General features: G+C 41.1%; 1 protein-coding gene across 3 annotated transcripts in view; it reads left to right on the top strand.

Annotated features, from left to right (window-relative positions):
* The window catches only part of Nbas (neuroblastoma amplified sequence), a 244270-nt gene that overhangs the window by 9326 nt on the left and 213859 nt on the right, over positions 1-21085 (top strand). For all 3 annotated transcript variants that reach the window (XM_023702419.1, XM_023702418.1, XM_023702420.1), the window contains exons 7-9: positions 3777-3910; positions 6255-6388; positions 7739-7837. In XM_023702419.1, the coding sequence (XP_023558187.1) occupies positions 3777-3910; positions 6255-6388; positions 7739-7837 (367 nt within the window). The remainder of the gene's footprint in view (positions 1-3776; positions 3911-6254; positions 6389-7738; positions 7838-21085) is intronic.

Raw genomic sequence — 21085 nt, 5'->3', positions numbered from 1 at the left:
ACTGCTGCAGTCCTAGAGATTGTGTGTGCACGCACTTGGAGATTTTTGCTTCGTGCTAGCTAGGAACACTTTTCAAACAGTGCTGTTGACATTCGATTTCTAAAACCTGCACTGTACATTGTTTTCCAGAACCACAAAAATGGCTGGAAAAATCCATGGACAAAGGCTTTTTCCAGGTGGCAACTGAAGTCTTGTCTTGTAATGAAAATGTGTCTCATTGGGGACACACTGAGTGTGGTGAAGAAGCTGTTCATAGCTGCAGCTTACAGTGAAAAGCAGTCATTTTGAGGAGCTTATTTCCCACAGAGAACACATCCATCCGTCCATCCATCCATCCCCTCAACATGAGATGAGGGGAACAGTGACGGCAGAAATGCGTTTGTGGAGTTCAGTTAGCACGCGAATGTTTTCTGGGCAAGGTTGTCCTCTTGCTTTTTTTTTTTTTTGTAGTAGTTGTGTGTATATTGGTGTTTTATTCTGTGTTACCATTTTTGTGTCTGTCTGCTTCCAAATTTGATTTTTCTTTGTAGCTGTCTTAAAAACAGGGAACTGGTTTTCTTTTCCTTTTACTTCAATAAAAAAAGACAAGAAATCTTTGTTCCTCAGTGTAATTCCAGTGCTTAGGAGACTAAGGCAGGAGAATTGCTGAGGGTTCCAGACCAGCCTGGGCTACATAGGGAGTTAAAGGCCAGCCTGCACTACTTAGCAAGACCCTGTCTCAGAAAAGCAAATGCAAAACAAAGTGGCATTTACAGAGTGTGTGCAGTATCTTGTTTGGATTTAATAACAAGGACCTTTCTTGGATTTTTAAAAATATACTTTTGTTTTGTTTTTTGAGATAAGTCTTGCTGTGCAGTTTAGGCTGACCTTGAACACCCAGGGATCCTCTTGCATCAGCCTTCTGATGCTGCAGTTACAGGCATGCACCACCATGTCCAGCACTTCTCGAAATACATTTTTTGCATAATCATAGTCACAATGCAAAAACTTATGATATCAGGTGTTCTTTTCTCGTAGAGAATATATAGTGCAGAAAGAAAATGGAGTGTAAATTCTTCCCAGCACCTTATTATTAGGTAGAGGGAGAACGTCTGTGAGACAGTTCTAGCTGGAGTTCTTGAGTGATGGCTAACCTGCTCTATTACCATGCCCTGTTGGTAGAGGTGTTTGAGAGACAGAAGCTTCACGTGTGAGAGAACCGTGATATGCGTTCCGCTCCAGGTCTGGGCTGGCAGTGTCAAGTGAGACCTTGTCTGAGAGGAGTTTTGAAATTATGATTCCTTTAAGGGCCGGTGAGATAGCTCAGCACACTAAAGGGCCTGCTTAGGCAAGCGCAGGGACTGGGGTTCAATCCCTGGCACCACATGCTGCACCAGCCCTGCTCTTGGGTGTGCTGAGCTGGCCACTGAGTCCTGGTGTGGTGGCACATGCCTGTAATCCCAGTGCTGGGGAGGCTGAAAAAGTAGGATCACTGTGAGTCTGAGCTGCATAGTGAGACCCTGTACTAAATACATAAATGAAAAAACAAAAAACAAAACAACAACAACAAAATACTGTTCCATACAAATTTTAGAAACTCTTTTTCTAGTTCTAAAGAGTATCATTATTATTTTGATAGGGATTACATTGAATCTATTGATTGTTCAGGTACTTTTAACCATATTGCCTCTTCGAACTCATGAATATAGAATGTCTTTCTGTTTTTTGCTTTCGTCTTCAGTTTCTTTCATCAAAATCCATAGTAGAGGCTAGCCTGAGCTACAGTGAGACCCTATCACAACAAACAAACAAACAAGCAAACAGATCGTAGTTTTCACTGCAGAAGTCTTTTGCCTTTTCTTTGTTTAAATTTATTTATTTTTTAAATTAAATTTATTCCTAAAGATTTCATTATTTTTTTGTAGCTATTGTAGTGGGGTTGCTTTCTATGTTTAAATTTCTGATAATCCACTGCTGGTACCATGTTGAATAGAAGTGGTAGAGGTGGGGACCTTGTCTAGTTTCATAGCTCTGAGAGAAAACATTCAGCCTCTTGCTGTGCAGCCCAGAGCAGCTGTTGGGTTATTGTGTGTGGCCTGCATTCTACCGAGCCCTGGGACAACTCTGCTCAGTGCTCTTGTCATGGGCAGTTTGGATCTTATCAGAGGCCTTTTCTGCAGCTCTTGAGGTGTTTTATTCTTTGTGCTTATAGATTTATGATAAAACATACAGTGAATGCTGAAATTAAAAAATTGTTGCAGTAGAAGTCATTCCATTACCCACCCCATGCTGCTCCCTGCTTTGAACACATCTCATTGCTCTTGAATCAATCTTTAAATTTTTAAAAATAATTTATTTATTTATTTATTTGGAATTAGTATCACTACACAACTAAGACTTGTAGTGAGCCTCCTGTCTGAGCCTCCCCAGCACTTTGATTACAGGTGTGTGTCACCATGCTGGGTTTCAGTGCCAGCACAGCTAGCCCGGGGTTCCAGGGCCAGCACAGCATGTGGTACTGGGGATCAAACCTGGGTCCTTGCGCTTGCCAGGCAGGTGCTTAGACCGCTGAGCGATCGCCCCTGTCCCAACTCTTGCATCTTTCTGAAGCAGCTCTGGAAATCCTCCTCTGGCTTTAGTTGCGCTGTTGTTGCTCCCTTGATGTCCTGAATGAATTCAAGGTGTTCCCCTTTTGTGGTGATGTTGACATTGGGAAGAGCCAGGAGTTACCTATGCCACATGTATAAATATAGTGGAATAGGTCACAGCATCATGTTTTTATTGCTTATTTACATACTTGTGTGTTTTTGTACATGTGTGACCAAGAAAGTTTGAGAGAAACATGGTGAACGCACAAATTAAAGAATTGGGAGATGAGGCCAGAGATTAGAGCTCAGTGCTCTAAGCGCCTGCCTGGCAAGTGCAAGGACCTGGGTTCAATCCCTGGTACCACATGCCCAGGTTTGATTCCCAGTACCACATGCCATGCTGGCCCCGGTACACAGGACACACCAATGCTGGTCCCAAAACTGGATGTGGTGGTGCATGTCTGTAATCCCAGAGCTGGGAAGGCTCAGATAGGAGGATAACTATGAGTTGGAGCTATGTAGTGAGACCCTGTACCAAATAATTAATTAATTTAAAAAAAAAAAAGAATTGGGAGAGAGGCCACTTGTTCCGCTACCTATTTCTTTATTCTTGAGCTTCTGATAACAGGAAATAGGAACAAAGAAAATAACCAATAAAAACTTTAAATGTAACAGTTTGGAGTTTCTCAGTTCTCCTTTTTCTTTTCTAATAGCTGGCAGCCTTTCTATTGTACTGAAAAATTCAAAATAGGAAAGAATCGAGGTGCTGGATTAGTATATTGATTATCGAAGTCTAATGACTGTGTGATTGACTAAGAACAGGTCTAGATTTGTCTGCTTCTACGCCTCTCCTCCCTTCTGCTTTCTCTCCTTCTCATTCTGTGCTAGCACTGGCATTTAATACATTTAACAGGTCTCAGTTGAACTTACCATTTTTTAGAGTTAAAGGTGCTGAACTCATTGGATTGGAGTTATTTTCTACCCAGTCTGTTGGCTTCTTTCTGGTGTCTGTTTCCTAAGCACTTTGCCGTGTACCGTCCCTTGCCTGGCGAGGGCACATCTTATTGCTGTGCTTTGCTGCTGAATGGTTTTAGGCAGCTGCTGGAGTGGTGTGACGTGCTTACTTTAATACTAAAAAGTTAACACTAAAAGTGTTAACGACTTGTATAACATCATGGAATAAGAGCACCTCTTTTCTTCTCTTTCTAGTTCCAAAGGATCCCAAGCCCCAGTGGAGGCGGGTAGCTTGGAGCTATGATTGCACACTGTTGGCCTATGCGGAGAGCACTGGCACCGTGCGGGTGTTCGACCTCATGGGAAGCGAGCTCTTTGTCATTGTCCCGGTATGACCTGCTGCCGACTGATGACTTTTTGGGAGGGTGTGAGCCATCTTTGCATAGATGCTTCAGTGGAGGAATGTGCAGAGTAAAGACAAGTATAACTTAGAATAGTGAACTATGAAATTAGACTCTCAAAATCTAGTCAGAGAGCTATGTCTGTGTGGTACTTTGTTTTGTATTCTGTAATATGCTGTGTACATGTAAACCTTCTGACTAGCAGCCATTAAACCCAACCCTGGAGAGGAGGTGTGTCTGAAACTGGAGGCTTTACTGAACCATCAGAGGCCACTCAAAGAATAAAGGTGCCTAAGTGAGTGCCTATATGAATGTTGGAGAAGAACAGTACCATTTTTTCCCCCTGTATCACTGTACAGAGCAAGAGTAGAATAAGGTGAGTCTGGGCAGGCTGGAGACAGGCTCAGATGGGTCTAAGGGGCACTCACTTCTGGCTGGGTGGCCTTGGTGTTCAGACAGCCCGCCTGGTGGGGTTTAAGTCAGGATTTCAGCATTTTGTTTTGTTTGTTTTTTGTGATACTGGGGATCAAATTCAGGACCTTACCCTTACTAGGCAGGCACTTATGTCACTGAGCTATCTCCCCAGTCCCAGGATTTCAATGTTGGCCATCTTTTTGGTTGTTTTTTGCCTTCTCTGCTGAGTGACACCCTCTCTCTCCCAGTTCTTCCTTTTCAGGCTCTTTTGAGTAATTTTAGGACAACTCATGGTTTTATTATGGCATAAGATGTTCTTATAAAGTTCCATAAATGAAAGTATAGTAGCAGGAACAACTTCTTTTTTTGTTTTTTTTTTTAGGAACAACTTCTAGGAGTTTGAATTTATTACTTTAATGGAACAGACATTGAAAGAGAAAGTGGAAAAAAGAATGGTTGTCATACTTGTAATTGTGTTCAGCTTTACACCTTATTAATGATTTTGTTTTGTTTTGCTTTGTTTTTTGGCAGAACTGGGGGTTGAACTCAGGCCCTTGCGCTTGCTAGGGAAACGCTTATTCCACTGAGCCATCTCCCCGGCCCCAAAAAGATACTTTTCCTTTTTTTTGGCAGAAGTGGGGATTGAACTTGGGCCCTTGCGCTTGCTAGGGAAGCACTTATTCTACTAAGCCATCTCCCCAGCCCTACCTTATAATCATTGTACTTGAGTTCTCATTTAATATTCACAGCAGTCCTAAGGGTGGATTGGCATCTGATTTTACAGTTTAGGAAGCAAATTGGGAGGAGCAAAGTGACGGTCCCATGATCGCCTGGCTGGCTGGGTCCCTTCTAGGAATTCTGTGCTGTTCAATGACTGTCCTCCTTCATGTGAACCCAGCAGTGGGTAGAACAGCGGCTCTACTCTGGCTGTGTCTCAGCATCTCCTGGGGGCTTCCTGGAGGAAAGAAAAAGCAAAACTTGGACCCAGATTAGTGCCTGGTTTTCCCGGGCTCACCACAGAGGTTCTGCCTAATTGATCTGTGTAGGACTTGGAGGTTCATGGTGTTTGCACACTTTTTGTGTGTTCTAGTAAGTTCAGCACTGAGAACCAGTAATTCTGAGAGTAGTTTTCAGTCAGAGAATGAAAATTAGTGGAAAATCCTGGAAAAAGTATCGTGGGCTTAGGTTACAGAAGTTCCGTGGCTACTGAGTAGGTTCTGAGGAGATCTCTGGAAAGGGGAGCTGGAGCCCTGTTCCTCATCCTGGAGGTCTCATCTGGAGCAGTGTGTGGGAAAGACTCAGACTGACCTGTGAGCAGAGGATTGAACTGGCTTCCAGGGGCTACCTGGTGGGCTGGGGTCTGGCTGTCACAACCTGAGTCCTGTAGTACCAGGTGCCTCCTGGGAAGACACTGTCAGTCCGGGCTCCTGAGGTGACTGTTCCTCTTGGGCAGCTTCAGTTTTGTCTCCGGTATCTAAGGTGACTGTGGGTTTAGGGCAAAGACTGGAGGCTTGGAGGCCCTGATTGGTAGGTGAGCATCGCTGCAGATCTCTCATCTTCATGTCCTCAGCACCTGATGAGGCAAACGGCAGTTGGAGCTTTTTGGCTTAGTGGATGTTAACACTTGAAAGCCATGCTTAGAGATGGGGATACAGCTCAGTGGATAGTGCCTGCTTGGCAAGTGCAGGGTCCTAAGTTCGATTGCCTGTACCAAGAGAGAGAAGGGGGTGGAGAGAGAGCGAGAGAGCGAGAGCGAGCACCACTCTTAGTTTTCTAAGGCTGAATGGTAAGGTTTTCTGTTGTTTTACAGCGGATACATGGTTTGAATAAAACTGTACTTCTCTATCTACCTGAATGTGTCATTCAAGGTTATATATTGTTGTGTTGCCTGAGTAATTCAGTTCCTTCTCTTCTGCAGGCTTCTAGTTTAGCTGGTGATTTGAGCTGTGCCATCGCTGGATTGATATTTTTAGAATACAAAGCCAGTGCACAGTGGTCAGCAGAACTCTTGGTCATCAATTACCGAGGAGAACTCAGAAGTTACCTCGTCAGGTAAAAGGCGCTTTGGGAAGTCGTAGTCTATATAATGTTGTTTCTGTGCTTGCACATCATATACTGATACTGCTTTATGTTCTCTGGAATATTATTATGAAATATTGGAAATATAATTGGAAAGTTGAAAGAATTGCATAGTGAACACCCATATATTTCCAGTTGGGGGGGCCGGGGAGATGGCTCAGTGGAATAAGCGCTTCCCTGGCAAGTGCAAGGGCTTGAGTTCAATCCCTGGTTCTGCAAAAAAAAAAAAAAAAAAAAAACAAAAAAACAGTTGGGTTCTGTGATTAGGATTTCACTGTGCTTATCTACTGCATTTTTACTATGTATTCATCTTTCCATCACCTTAGTGTGTTTTCTACATACTTCAGAGTAAGCCAGAGATATCAGCACTTAGATTTGCATGCATATCATTAATTAGGGCTCAGTGTTTGATTAGTTTCTTTCCAGTAAAATTTCTCTCCTGCAAAATCTTAGTTGTACCATTGTGAGTTGGAATTGGTGTGTACATTTGTTCAGCTCAAACCTCTGTGAGATTCTGGATGTTCCCACCACCTAGGAAGTTCCATCATCTCCCTCCCAGAGTGTCTGTCCACATCCATATCCTCCCCCCAGGACAGCTGCTGTTTAAAAAGCTAGCTTAAAAGTCAAGATGAGGGAGCCAGGGAGATGGCTCAGTGGAATAAGCGCTTCCCTGGCAAGCGCAGGGGCCTGAGTTCAATCCCCGGTTCCGTCAAATTAAAAATAAAACAAAACAAAAGTCAAGATGAATTTTGTCTATCCTGATAATTCACATTAACGGAATTGTGTATGTGGACCTTTCATCTAGATCTCCCTTAATTCAGCATAATATTTGAGATTTAACCATATCTTACATCATGCAGTAGTTTATTCCTGTTTTACCAATAGTATTTCATGAATACTACAGACAGATGTCTAGGTGTTTGAATGTAGAAACACAAGCGTCATGTAGCTTGCTTATCCATTTCTGTATTGGTAGACTCCCATGTTTCTAGTGCAGAGCTGGTGTAATATAGCGACTATGACTATCCTTGTATAAGTATGATTGTATATTGTTATTCCTCTAGATGGTTTCCTTCCAGTGGCATTGCTGAATCAGAAGGTAGAGATACAGTTTATTTTTATAAGAAACAGCCAGACTTTTAACCAACATAATTGTATCTGTCAGTCACATTCCCACTGTAGTAAGTCAGGGTTCTGGTTGTTTTATATCTTCAGTGCTTGACATTACCTGTCTTCTCTATTTTCTAGACATTGTATTAGACACGTAACGATATTTGTTGTAGTTTAGTGATATTTATTTCTTATTTACCTCCTTAAATTTAGTGTTGGAACAAACCAGAGCTACCAGGAGAGTCACATTTTCAACTTCGGTGGTCATTATCCTCATGGAATCAGTACTGTGATTTACCACCCTGCTCACAGGTAAGCAACCATTTGTGCTCAGCCTTAGTGGATTCCCGGCTGGGTTCAGAAACCTTGGCACAGATTCAGAGAGAAGAGCCTGCCCATTCTGATTTTATTGTTAACCTCTTCATTCCACATTCCTGTATGTAGTCACGGTGAAGACCTGTAACATTGCAGTGGCCTTTTTCTGATCTTTCACGTGCCTTTTCCTGACTGATTGGTCTTCTCTGAGCCCAGTGGGGAGCTGGGCTCTTGGTTAAGGAATTTCTCCTGCTTGCTCATGAATTTCTCCTCCTTGGTCAAATGGGTGTAATAGTACTGAGCTTACCTTTGTCTTAGAGCTCATGGGAGGCCACAGGAGGCATATCTCCTTCCTTCCTTGCAGGCTGGTGCCCTGCTATCTGTCTGATTGTCCTCCCTTCCCCCCATGTCTCCTCCACAGCGCTTCAGCTTCCATCAGGGCCTTCATCCCTGAGGTTGACCAGGAGCTTTGGCATTTTCTACTCCCAGAAAACCTCTGCCCTTTTGCTTTGAGGATGAAGTGTACATGTATTTTATAAGTTAGCTGAGCTGTTTGATTCTCTAACTAGAAAGAATGATTAATTTTGAGTCAGGGCAAGCAACTTAAGTTCAGAATCTTTGGACTAATGGGTGACTGTTGACAAGTCCTTAAACTCTGACCTTCAGAGTATCTTAAGTCTTTATAATTCAGTGTATATGCAAATTTTGTGTTCCATTGGACAGTTTTATTATGGAGTGTTTATGCTTAGAAAGTTCTCCCTGTTCCTCGCTGCCCTTCTCTCTCGCACACACTGAGGTCTCCTTTGGGTTCTTTGCTGGTCACATTCTATCTCCCCGCTGCAGATAACTATTGTCTTGACTTTCATTTCATTCCCTTGCTTTCTTTATAGTTACTATTATTTAGTTTGATGTTCTGATTTTATAGAAATGGAATTACATGCTCATAAGTCTTGCTGTGCAACTTGCTTTTTCTTTTCTTTTGGTACCAGGCATCAAACTCAGGCCCTTGAGTTTGCCAGGCAGGCACTTTGGCCACTGAACTATATGCCTGGCTAACTTGCTTTTCCATTCACGTTGCTCTGTTTTATTCATTTTCTCCCAAGTGCATTCTTTTTTAGCCATTGTGAGGATGTTTTATGACTAATATGCAACTCATTTAACCATTCTCCCTTAAATGAAAGCTTGATTTGTTTCCAACTACTTCTTTGTTATAACAATAGTGCACTGTAAAAATTATCATGCATTCCTTTGGCACACATGGAGGCTGTGGAAGAAGTGAAATTTCTGACTTGTTGGCAGGGTGCATCACAGTGCTGCTAGATCATACAGGATGTGTTCTGTAGTAGTGTACCACACAATGTTCCTTCTCTTGATGTTGGGATTGATGGTATGTTTAAACATTTGCTGATTGATAGGAGTAAAAGAATATCTCACTGTGGTTTTCAGTGTTTTGAAAACCTGCAGAAGGTGTGTGAGAGAAGAGGGCTTTGTGCGTAAGGAGTTGCCCAGCGCAGCCTGAAGAGGACACATTCTAGGAGCATGGTTGTGGGAACATCACTCCAGGAGTGCGATAGGGGTGGTATGGACCCTGTAGATCCAGGAGTGATGGGCTGAGGCTACAGTGATTGTGGGGAGCACTGACTCCTATGGGGATCTGTGGCCCTACATACACGTGCCCATTCTTACTTGTAGTATTCTCTTTTTAATTTTTAATTTTTTCCCATAATTTTATTGAGAAACAAATAGCAATGAGACAGTTTCAAATCAAATTGATAGGACAGTTCCAATAATTAACACATTGCATACTCTTTTCCTAGTGATTATTTGTTGTGCCAGATGCAGACATGATATCCTATTTACAAATACTTTTAGAACAAATCCCTCTATTCATTAAGAGAATGTAACTATATATCTATCCTAATGATTTTGAATACACAGATACAAAATGGGCATTCATCTGTATCCCCTTTTTTTTTTTTAGTTCTGTCATTTGAATATTATAGGTGTGTTAACTCAGCAAAATATTCTTAAAGAGTCCAGTAGTCCATAATAGTATTGGGTCTTCCGCTTGACTGGCAGTGTCAGAAATTTTTGAACAAGAGTCCCCTACAGCTCAACATAACAGCATGGCTTTACTTCTTATACTTTGTTTTTATACTTTTTTGCTGGATGGTTAAGACCAAGATAAAGCAAGACCTATACAACAAATGTTGTAGCTTTTGGATCTCATAAGGTCAGTCAGATCCCCTCAGGATTTATCCTGAGATCCTGTACCTCAGATTGTAGATCCTTTGTCAGTGTCAGCCATGTGGATGAGTCATGGCCATTGCTTGGCCGATGTGCTCTCTGTGAAAGCCTGAGAGAATGTTTTCTCTCCATGTGACTCTCCTTAGGCACACTCTACATCATCGATCACTTTCCTCTTTGGCCCCATAATCTCCTTGATCAGAAAATTTGGGACACTACAGAGTTACATAACATTACAGTACAAGTTCTCATATGTCCTGAGTCTTAATTGACCTTGGAAGGCTAGGGCCAAAATGTTGGCTTTCCTTGCGGCCCTCCTTTTTCTCTAATTTTGATCTGCAAACTTAGGTTGTTAACCCTCCAGAAGAGAAGCTTATTGTTATTACCATACAACCTAGGCTGTTAAGCTTAACCTCACTATCTGTCTGAATATTAAACATGTTAGGCATAACAAGGAACAGGTATTTTTCCTCAGGTATTGATATGATGAACTTTAAGTCCCAACAGAATATGATGAAAAAACATTTAAAAATTAAAATATATTTTAAAAATAGGCATAAAGAATTATATAATTCTTATGTTTACACATAAGTCCAGAAATCTAACCATATACAACCTTGTAGCAGGACAGTCCCACAACATTCCTTTTCTTGTCTCCTGCCTTCATTCATCACCCCCTTCTTTTTAACAGTCATCTACCCGAGAGACAGCACAGCAGCAACTGGCATGTCATGACAAGCAGCCTGTATTCAGAAGACCAGAATGACAGGCACTCCAAGCATGAATCTACTATTACAAATTGCCATCTTCAATGCAGTTGCTTAGTTCACAGGTGTCTGTACATATAGTTAGGGTGAGAATCCTTCCAATTAACTGCTAGATTAAAAAATCTTCTGAAGATTCTCAGGATCATTGCCTTACCCATTTTCTACATATAACTGTATAGCTTGTCACTGTCATGTTTTCTAGCTCTTCTCCTGGTTCTCTTTTTATTGTCTAGTCCTCAAGTTCTTGCTTTCCTTTTAGTTGTATTACACCTTTCTATTTTTATTTCTTCTTTGAATTCTTATACTAGGGAAACTATACAATATTTACACATGTGTTTCTGGTTTATTTCACTTATGAGTATATCTTCAAGTGGCATCCACTTCAATATAAAGACTTCGAGTTTATCATTCTTTATAGCTGAGTAATACTCCATTGTATAAAAATACCACATATTTTCCATCCATTCCTCAGGTGATGGGCATCTTGGTTGTTTCCAAGATTTGGCTATCACTAATTGTGCTGCTATAAACATGGGCACACATATATCCCTATGATATGATGTTTTCAGATCCTCTGGGAAAGTTCCCAGTAGAAGAATAGCTGGTTTAAAGGGGATTTCCAGTCAGAGTTTTCTAAGGAGTCTCCACACTGATTTTCATGACAGTTGTACCAGTCTACATTCCCTCCAGCAGTGGAGAAGGGTTCCTTTTTCTCCACAGCTTCTCCAACATTTGTTGTCGGTTGATTTCTTTATGATAGCCATTCTTTTTGGGGTGAGATGATAGATGATATCTCAGTGTTGTTTTAATTTGCATTTTACGGATGGCTAGTGATGTGGAGCATTTTTTCATATATTTATTCACTTCTTTAATTTCATCCTCTGAGAAGTGTGTGTTCATATCAGATGCCCATTTCTGGACTGGGTCTTTAAATTTTGGGGCCCTAGTGTTTTTTAGTTCTTTATAAATTCTAGAGAGCAGACCTTTGTTGGAGTACTTATTTGTCTTGATTTTTTCCAAATGGCTATCATAAAGAAATCAACTGATAACAAATGTTGGAGAGACTGTGGAGAAAAAGGAACCCTTCTCCACTGCTGGAGGTTGTCTTTTCACTTTGTTGGTAATTTCTTTTGACCTGCAAAAACTTCTCAATAAGAGCAGGTTCCAGTTGTTAATTCTTTCTAGTGTTTCCCGTGCGATTTTATTTTTGTTCATGAACTCTTTGCCTACCTCTATGTCTTCAAGAGTTCCTCCTACTTTCTCTTCCAGGAGATTTAGTATATCTGTTTTAATGTTTAGATCTTTAATCCATTTTGACTTTAGCTTAGTGCATGGTGATAGACCTGGATCAAGTTTTAGTTTTTAGCATGTAGAGAGCCAGTTTTTCCGGCTCCATTTGTTGAAGAGGCTATCTTTTTTCCAGTGAGTATGTTTGGCCCCTTTGTCAAAGATAAGGTGGCTGAGTGTGTTCATAGGAGTTTCAGCATCTTCTAATCTATTCCATTGATCCTCAGTCTTTTTGGTTGCCAATACCATGCTGATTTTATCACAGTAGCCTTGTAGTATAATTTCAAGTCAGGAATTGTAATGCCTCCTGCCTTGTCTTTATTGCCCAGGATTGCCTTTGCTATTCTAGGTCTTTTCTGGTTCCAAATAAATTTTAGGAACGATTTCTCTAGGTCTGTGAGGTATGTTGGTGGTAGTTTGATAGGGATTGCACTAAATCTATATAGCAATTTTGGGAGTATGGCCATCTTCTCAATGTTGGTTCTTCCTATCCAGGAGCATGGAATATCTTTCCATTTTCTGAAATCCTCTACAATCTCTTTTTTCAGAGTACTGTAATTTTCCTTGAAAAGATCTTTGACTTTTTTAGTTAGATTAATTCCAAGGTATTTCATTTTCCTCGGTGCTATTGTAAAAGGTATTGTTTCTGTAATTTCCCACTCAGTGTGTTTGTTATCTGTGTAGAGGAATGCTATTGACTTTTGGGTATTGATTTTGTGTCCTGCTATGCGACTGAATTTCTGTATTAATTCTAGCAGCTTCTTGGTGGAGTTTTTTGGGTCTTCTAAGTAAAGTATCATGTCATCTGCAAATAATGATAATTTAACTTCTTCTTTACCTGTTCTTATTCCTTTTTTTTTTCTTTCTCTTGTCTAATGGCTGTAACTAATGATTTCAGAACTATATTGAATAGGAGTGGTGATAGAGGGCATCCTTGTCTTGTACAAAATCTAAGAGTAAAAAATTTTAGTTTTTTCCCATTTAGAATTATATTAGCTGTTGCGTTTTCATAAATGGCTTTTACCAGATTGAAGTAGAGGCCACCTATTCCAATTTTCTGTAGGACTTTGAGCATGAATGAGTGTTGGACTTTGTCAAAAGCCTTTTCTGCATCAATTGAAATGATCATGTGGTTTTTAGATTTGGCTCTTTTGATATAATGTATTACATTCATAGATTTGCGTATATTGAACCATCCTTAGATCCCCTGGATGAATCCTACCTGGTCATGGTGTATGATCTTCTTGATGGTTTGCTGTATTCTATTTGCTGGGATTTTATTGAGGATTTTTGCATCTATGTTTATGAGAGAGACTGGCCTATAGTTCTCTTTCTTAGTTGCGCCTTTCCCTGGTTTTGGTATCAGTATGATACTTGCCTCCAGGAATGATTTTGGGAGGATTACTTCCTTTTCAATTTCATGGAAAAATTTGAGAAGTATAGGGACTCCATCTTCTGTAAATTTCTTGTAGAATTCAGCTGTGAATCTATCTGGACCTGGACTTTCCTTTATTGGTAGTATTTTTTTTTTTTTTATTACATCTCGTATTTCATTGGCTGTTATTGGGCTTTTGAGAGTGGTTATATCTTCTTGATTCAGTTGTGGTAATTTGTACTTTTCTAGGAATCTGTCCATTTCTTCTGTGTCTTCTATTCTGTGAGAGTAAAGGCTCTCAAAGTAGCTACTGATAATCTTCTGAATTTCCACTAGGTCTGTGGTAATTACACCCTTTTCATTCCTTACTGCTTGTATTTGAATTCTTTCCTCTTTTTGATGAAGTTAGGTAGGGGCTTATCGATTTTATTTAATCTTTCAAAGAACCAGCGTTTTGTTTCGTTAATTCTTTGATGTTTCTTTGTCTCAATTGAATTAATTTCTTCTCTAATCTTTATGATTTTTTCCCATCTTTGGGCTCTGGGTTTGGTTTGCTCTTCCTTTTCTAGTTGTTGAAGGTGCAGCATTAGGGTATTTATTTGTTCCTGTTCTGTTTTCCTAATATGTGAGTTCACAGCTATGAATTTCCCTCTGAGAACTGCTTTCATTGTATCCCATAAATTCCGATAAGTTGTGCTTGAATTTTCATTGAATTGTAGATATTGAATTGAATATCTTGAATTGAATTTCTTGTTTAATTTCATCTGTGACCCATTGGTTGCTGAGTAGGGTGTCATTTAATTTCCATGTATTTAGGGTTTCTTTGGTCATTTCCATATTCATTGCACTGTGGTCAGATAATATGCATGGGACAATTTCTGTTTTCGCGCATATAGTTAAGCATGACCTATGGGCCAGTATGTGGTCTATTGTAGAAAAAATACCTATTTGCAGCTGAGAAAAATGTGTATTCAGCTGTGTTTGGGTGGAACACTCTGTATATGTCCACCAAGTCCATTTGTTTCAAGCGTTCGTTCAGTTCTGTTATTTCTTTGCTAATTTTTTTTTCTGGTAGACCTATCATTTTGGGATAAGGGGGTGTTAAGATCTCCTGTTAAGATTGTGGTATTGGATATTAGATTTTTCATATCCATTAAGATTTGCTTTATGTAGTTGGGTGTTCCTGTGTTTGGTGCATACATATTTATGAGTGTTACCTCTTCCTCTTGAATTTTTCCCCTAACCAGTATATAGTGGCCTTCTTTATTTTGCTTGATCATTCTCGATTTGAAGTTGAGACTGTTGGAGAATAGGATTGCTATGCCTGCTGTTTTCTGAGGTGCTGGGTCGTGTAGTATTGTTTTCCATCCTTTGACTTTCAGCCTATGAATGTCTTTATGAGTTAAATATGTTTCTTGTATGCAGCATATTGTTGGATTTTGTTTCCTAATCCACTGTGCCAGTCTATTTCTCTTAATTGGTGAATTGAGTCCATTTACATTGATGGTTATAATTGAGATGCATTGACTTACAATTGATGTGTTATTTACCAGTTGTCGTTTACTCCTTATTCTCCTGTGTTTAATTTCTTGCCCTATTTAGTTGGTTGCTTCTGATCTCATTCGTGGAGTTCTAATCATTTTGGTCTCTCTCTAGAACATCTTTCAGGAGCCTATGTAGGGTTGGCTTTGTCATCATGAAATTCTTTAGTTTTTCTTTGTCATGGAAGTATTTCACTTCTCCATCAAACTTGAAAGAGAGTTTTGCATGGTGTAGTAGTCTGTGCTAGAATTTGTTTTCACAGAGGACTTGGAGTACTCTGCTCCATGCTCTTCTTTCCTTCATGGTTTGTGAAGAGAAGTTGGCCGTAATTCTGATGCATTCTTCTTTGAATGTTATCTGCTTCTTTTCTCTAGCAGCTTTCAGTATATTATTCTTGAGCTGAATTTCTGAGATCTTGACTATTATATGTCTTGGTATGTTTTTAATTGGGTTGAGGTTACTTGGTATTCTCTATGCTTCAGTTAACTGAATTTCGGATTGTTTTCTCATATCTGGCAAGTTTTCTGCTATTTTTTTTTTTTGGCAGAACCAGGAATTGAACTCAGGACCTTGTGCTTGCCAGGCAAGTACTGTATTCTGCTAAGCTATCTCCCCGGCTCCGCCTGCTATTACTTCTGCCCATATTTTTTAATGTCCCTTCTACTGATTCCTTCTTTCTCACGGATGCCTATTAGTCTCACATTGTTCACCTTTGCATCATCTTGCAAGCGATGAATTATTTTTCCTGCGTTCCTAGTTGTTTTTAAGAGATCTTTTCTTACCTTTTCACTAGCTGCACCAGGGTCTTCAAGATCTGTAATTCTGTCTTCACTTTCAGTTAAATGGTTTTGTAAGCTTGTGATTGAGATTTTAAGTTCCTGTATATCTCTTTGACTCTGCTTCATGCGATGTATTTCCTGTATTGCTCATTCAAGAAATCGTTATTTTTCCAATCTCATTTTTTTTTTTTAATCAATGTCTCCAGAAGAAGAAGTTATTGTTTTACTGCAGTGTTTTCTTCAGATTGGGTTTCCTCCCTTTGTTTCTGTAATTGTTCTTTACTTTAGATGCTATGATTTCAGAGAATTGTTTTTTTTTATTTCAGAAAATAATTCCGCTCTGAGTTCCTCTATAACTTTCTACTGTTGCTTATTTACTATCGATGCTATTAATTCATACATTTCAGTTGGGCTTGTGTCCTCTGTATTTGTTCTGAGTGGGCATTGGGTTTCCTCCTTATGTTTCTGCATTTGGTTCTTTCCTGCAGATGCTATCAATTCAGGGATTTCTTTTTTCATTTCCTATGTGAGTTCCTTTATACCTTTCTGCAGTTGTTTCTTTATTTCAGAAGGTGTTGATTCATTGATTTCAGCTGTGTGATTTCCCAATTTGTTCTGTGTTAGTGTCCTCTGCACTTGTTATGGGTGGGCTTGGGTTCTGAGATTGCATTTTGCTCTTACTCGTCATTTTGTGTAACACTGTCTTCTGACGTTGTAGAGCGTTGGTGCAGTTTTAACCTTAGCACCTCCTGAAATTCAGGTACAGATCTACAAAGTTTGGATTTATCCAGCTGTGCCTGGCTTGGGTCTGGCTGCTGTGCTCAGTTTCTTCCTGCTGCTGCCCTTGGGAGTAGATCCTGTTGTGCCCCTCTGGCAAGATGTCCTGCTGCTGGACTAGCTGGTTGGGTTGGTCCACTACTCTCTCTGCAGGGATTGCAGCTGCAGGGTTTCACCCCAGGCCTCTGTGCCAGGCCTGAGCTGAGTCTGGAGGGATCAAGGTGGAGTAGGGTGGAGAGGAAGCTCTCCCACACATTCACCGAGCCTGGGCTAGGGCTGGATCTGGGGGTTCCCAGAACATGGCAGAAATTCTCACTGGGTGGGTGGGGTGGGAGGGGTGGTGCGGAGTGGTGTGTGGGGGGGCCCCAATGAGGTGGAAGAGGGTCTCACCTACGCTACGCATGGGCTTGGACCTGCAGGTCCTGCCGGTGCAGTGTAGCTGGAAGCTCTCTCACACACTGTATTATTTTCTTGTAGTTCATTTCTCCCCATAGTAGGCTAGGACTTTTTCTTTTTAAATGTATTTCTTACAGGGTCTATACGGTGTTACTGTGAAGATCGGACTCATAGTGATTCTCCTGTTTTCAGCCTCTCAAGTGCTGGGATTATAGGTGGATGCTACCATGCCCAGTCTCAGTGCACCCTGGGGGGCAGGGCTGGCATGGCATGTCCGGGGATTCGGGGATCAAACTCTGGCCGCTGCGCTCTGCCTAAGCAGGTGCTTTAGTCTGCTGAGCTACCTGGCCGGCCCTCTCCCCATAGTAGGGATCATAGCTAGGACCCCTCTCATGCTAGGAGAGTGCTGTACACTGGGTTACACTTTCAGACCTTCATTTTCCTTGTTGTTTAACTACTGAGTTTTATACACTTATAGGTTTACTCCTAATTCACCCCGTTGGTAGTGTAAGTCTCTCTTTAATATATCACATATACTCATGTATGCAGGTTTTATCTTTGTGCAGAGGTTTGCTCAGAACTTTCTGATCTGCTGCAGTGTAAATTTACAACTTCCACATAGCTGTTATCCCAGAGGCTCATTCCACACCCTTCGAAGTGCATTCCTATTTCTCTCTGGTTGCATTCTTGTTTCCCAGTTGCTCGCATTGCCTCTTACTCTCTTTTTTTCTTGGTTTGTTCACTGATTCAGCCAGTCACAACCACTTGTCTCTTCCCAGGAAGGACACTTGGCATATTGAAGCCTTGCATGTCTGAAAATGGCTTGTTCTGTCGTTTCATTTAATTGATGATTGAGTTCAATGGAATTGTAGGCTGGAAATAATTTTCCCTTAGAATTTGAAAACATTTTTTTCTTGTTTCTAGTGTTGCTCTTGTGAATTCTAATGTCGTTCTGTTATAGAGCCTGCTTTTTTTTTTCTCTGCTTTTTGTCCCCATCTCTTTTTTTTCCCTAGTGTTCTAAAATCTGACCATGCTATGGTTTGCAGCAGATTTATTCATTTCTACCATGTTGGCTCCTTAGTTTTAGGTCCAGAATGTAACCAGATGGCAGGGGGATCTCTATTTAAATAAAAGTTTTAGAAAGTTAAATATATTCTTTTATTTTTATTTTTATTGATACAGGGTTTTGTTATGCAGTTTGAACTTGTAGTGATCCTCCTGTTCCAGCCTCCCCAGCGCTGGGACTGTAGGTGTGCCTCACCACACCTGGTGAAGTTAAATTCTTTAGGCAAAGAAAAAGGTTTTCTTTTTGGTTCTGCAATCATTTCCAACTTGATGGCAGTCAGTGTGGAGATGGATGACTACATTAATGTTTTTATATGAAAGTTGCTGTAAAGCTGAGGATGTATAAATATCCTATTGTGGGTGACAACATTTTTGCTAGGTTGTTTATATTCTCTGTTATATGATCCTTTTTAAGTGAAAAAAGGTAAAACATTCATTACATTTTTATTTAGTTCCCGTTTCTTCAGTAATGTTACAGTGTGTTATTTATCATCTACAAGAATTTTATAGATGTGAAATATATCAGCCAGGGTAGAGCTGGGATAAATTGGAAAACAAACTCAGGGTTTTCTGTAATGGGTTGTTTTGCCAATGCTGCAAGCACAGTTGAAGAAGAGAAATTGAGCCGGTAAACTGGGTGATAGGAAAAAAGAATTGATTACATTTTTAAAAAATATTTCTAAAATTTTTAAATTAGTTTTATTGAGAAAGAAATAGCAATGAGACAGGTTCACAACAGGTCATAGTGCTTGATAACTAATTGAGAAGCTGTGGACTAAGCTGTGTGGGTCTGCTCAACTGACTTCTCTTTCCAAGTCTTGGGTCACAGCCTCATGGAAGCCCTCAGGCTATGTAAGCCCCAGCCTCACCTTTCCTCTTCAGCCCAGCACCTTCCTCTCTTCCTCCCCTCTCTCCCCTTTCTCTCCTCCCTCCCCTTCCTCCGCTCCCCCCTGCTCCACTGACCTCTCTCCCTTTCCCTTCCCTTCCTCACACAGCAGTGGCAGCTGCAGCAATGGCAGCTCTTCCATAGTAGTGTAAGTGACCAGAGAAAGCATGGGAGTGAGTGAACCTGGCTGTGTTCTGCTAAAGCTGTATTTACAAAACATAGGCACTGGTGGGTTTGGCATGCGTGGGCACGTATGCATGTGGTGGCTGCAGTTTGCTGACATTTGTCTTCAGAACTGTAGGCATATTTAAATTTTTATAATCAGTGAAATGCCTTTATTCTTTAGTCTTTGTGGTATCAGACTGGGGCCTGTTGCTTACACACATAGAAACTCATACTGTGGTATCAGTTTTTGCAATTAGAAAGATTTTTGAAATCAGCCAACAAGGAGGCAGCAGGCCCACTCAGTGGTCTCCCAGCTGCCCAGCAAGGAGGGTTAGGGGTAGGGACTGCATCTCAGTGTTAGGGTTGTGCCTGTGATAGCCCCCTCTGTTTTAGTCCTGTGTTGGGCTAGTAATGGGTGGTAGTCCAGGTCCAGCCCCTGCTTGGCACCCCATAGCTCTGGATCCTGGGCCTAAGGTTCCACTGAAATTTCTGGTTCTCTTTGGCTGAGCAACAGCCTTGGGTCAGACTTTAAAATGTCTCCTGTAAACATGGGCAGCATATTCTTAAGACATCTTACTCAACAGTTAATAATTAGGAAAAAAATGCTTTTTAGGGGGTAGTAACAGAAATTGAACCCAGGAACTTTATGCTGAGATGTATCACCAGCCCATATATCCATCTAGCTGCCTGCCTGCCTGCCCACCCATCTATCCATCCATCCATCCATCCATCCATCCATCCATCCATCCATCCATCCAGATAGCTATTGTTTCAAGACAGGGTTTTGCCTAGTCATTGAGTTGATCAGGCTGGACTTGAACTTGTCATCCTTCTATGTTAGCTTCCCAGACTGCTGTGATGACTGTGTACCACCATGCCTGGCTGAAATGAAATTATTTTTGAAATGCCCTGAAATGGAGGAAGGAGTTTAGCTCTGTTTTGCTTTGGGCTTTTGTATAGTTGGAAGAGGAGAGTGCTCAGGTTGGTTGGGTCTGTGCAAGTAGCTTGACTGAATTTGCTGACTGGCAGTGACCAGAGTTTGGGTTCTGTCCTCCGTGATGTCTTGGGCAGAGGTCTCATCCTTGTGATGACTGCTTTGGGAATGGCTCTGAGGCCTCTGAGAGATGCTTCTTAGTTGCAGGAGCCCTGTTTAGTGAGTGCCGAGTGAAAGGCTGTGGCCTGTTGAGCAGACGTGGCTTCATTTGTGCTTCCTGTTGTCTGCCCTCTGCCTGGAACGTCCATTAAAGTAAAACTGTCCACTCTGGCCTGTTCCAGTGGGCTGAGGAGGAAGGGAGTTGGGGCGGCTGGAGGGGGAGGGCTGCTCATACCACCTGGCTCATATCACCATGTATATATGCTGTTTAAAAATAACTAGAAGAGCCTAAGGGTTGCCAAGAAACAGCTATGGTAGACATAAATACATGGAATTGCTGAGAATTACCTGATTGACCACTGTGTAGTCCATGATCGTGCTGAACTTCATGAGCATGCTTGCAGGTTTCCTGTCATTTGAAAGCATGAGTATTTGTTTTCTTGAGCAGATGGCCATCTGCTCTTCCTCTGAACTGGAGTCAGGGCTGTGTCCTCACAGCTAAGTGGTTCCCTGTGCACAGCTCTTGTCAGTACAGTTGACTCAGCTTCACCAAATCCTATAAAAGAGAAGGTACATAGAGGCCTTGGAACATTGTCTGTGTTGTCTACAGTTCCACTTTCAGCAGCGAGGAGAGGGCCCAGTCCATAATTGGTGCTCAGCAGATACTTTCATTAAATGAATGAAACCCTGACTTTGGAAGAATTAAAGTTTAAGGCTCAGGTAGAACATTGTATGAATAAAAGAGCTAAAACAGGTTATTTTCAGATTTTTTTTTTTTAGGTGAAATTTTAGTCTCATTAGTTCATGAGACTATGAACTCCACGAAGGGAGGAGGAGCTTGGTTTCTTTTTTTTTTTTTTTTTTT

This window comes from Octodon degus, unplaced genomic scaffold (assembly GCF_000260255.1).
Source record: "Octodon degus isolate 3935 unplaced genomic scaffold, OctDeg1.0 scaffold00151, whole genome shotgun sequence".
In the NCBI taxonomy this organism is placed as follows: Eukaryota; Metazoa; Chordata; class Mammalia; order Rodentia; family Octodontidae; genus Octodon; species Octodon degus.
The sequence above is the reverse complement of the archived record's forward strand: the minus strand, read 5'-3'. Positions and strand labels throughout refer to the sequence as shown.